At 27.6% G+C, this 931-nt stretch overlaps 1 protein-coding gene across 1 annotated transcript in view; it reads left to right on the forward strand.

The window, feature by feature from the left end:
• Window positions 1-695, forward strand: part of LOC112467369 (nicalin) — a 3,077-nt gene extending 2,382 nt beyond the window's left edge. The window contains exon 7 of the mRNA XM_025035960.1: window positions 130-695. Within this exon, the coding sequence (XP_024891728.1) occupies window positions 130-268 (139 nt within the window). The 3' untranslated portion in view covers window positions 269-695. The remainder of the gene's footprint in view (window positions 1-129) is intronic.
• Window positions 696-931: the final 236 nt, after the last annotated feature.

A 931-nucleotide genomic window follows, 5' to 3' on the forward strand; every position in this document is an offset into this window, starting at 1 on the left:
CACACACACACACACACACACACACACACACACACACACACACACACGCGCATATGTTCATTTTGCATATATATTTGTAATGTACAACGATATCGATTATATGTATAATTATTTTTATTTTATTTACAGTGTAAAGCCGGCTGTGTTTGATCTCTTTCTTACTATCGGCATAATTTTGTACTTGGGAATAACGTACATGATTGTACATCATTTTCCACATGCTTATGCTTTGGCAACGAGACTTTCTGCGAAGAGCAAGACGACGTGAATCTTATTTCGTATTTACAAACAAAGAAACCTGAGCTTTTTTTTTTAACATCAATTTCCAATAATGTTGAATAATCGACCTATATAAGAAAGTTGACTAGTTCTTAGATGATACATTTCTTCTAAAGTACTCCAAAACTATATATACTGATGCATATTTAGGTATTTGCTAAAAGCAAGTTAAATTCAAGTATATATTTGTTTGTTTGTATGTGTGTATATATTTATTTCATGAAGTTTTTAATTATAAAATAACTACAGAGAATACGTATTTATAATGCTCAATAGTATGCATGTCGACATCCTTTATTAACCTCTTCCAACAATAACGAGACTTAAAACACTGAGGAAAAACAATTCTTTGTAATTAGGCGTTCTCTAGTTATAATCTATGTGAGAAATAATAATAAAGACCAAATTATAATTGACCAAATAGTAAGATTAGAAGTGATATAAAGATTGGAAGATTTGTGACATGAACAGTTGTATGAAAACATAGGCAGTTATAAAATCTAATATAATATATCTAATAATATTTTAAGTTTATTTATCAAAGATATGTAAATAATATAATAATATTTATTTTTAATATTCTAGAACATGACATTCTAGAAATAAACTGAATTCTTTGTTCTATTGATTAAATAAAACTTGGATTTCAAGT

The sequence above is a fragment of the Temnothorax curvispinosus genome, unplaced genomic scaffold, assembly GCF_003070985.1.
Source record: "Temnothorax curvispinosus isolate PA1 unplaced genomic scaffold, ASM307098v1 QBEX01017206.1, whole genome shotgun sequence".
Taxonomy (NCBI): domain Eukaryota; kingdom Metazoa; phylum Arthropoda; class Insecta; order Hymenoptera; family Formicidae; genus Temnothorax; species Temnothorax curvispinosus.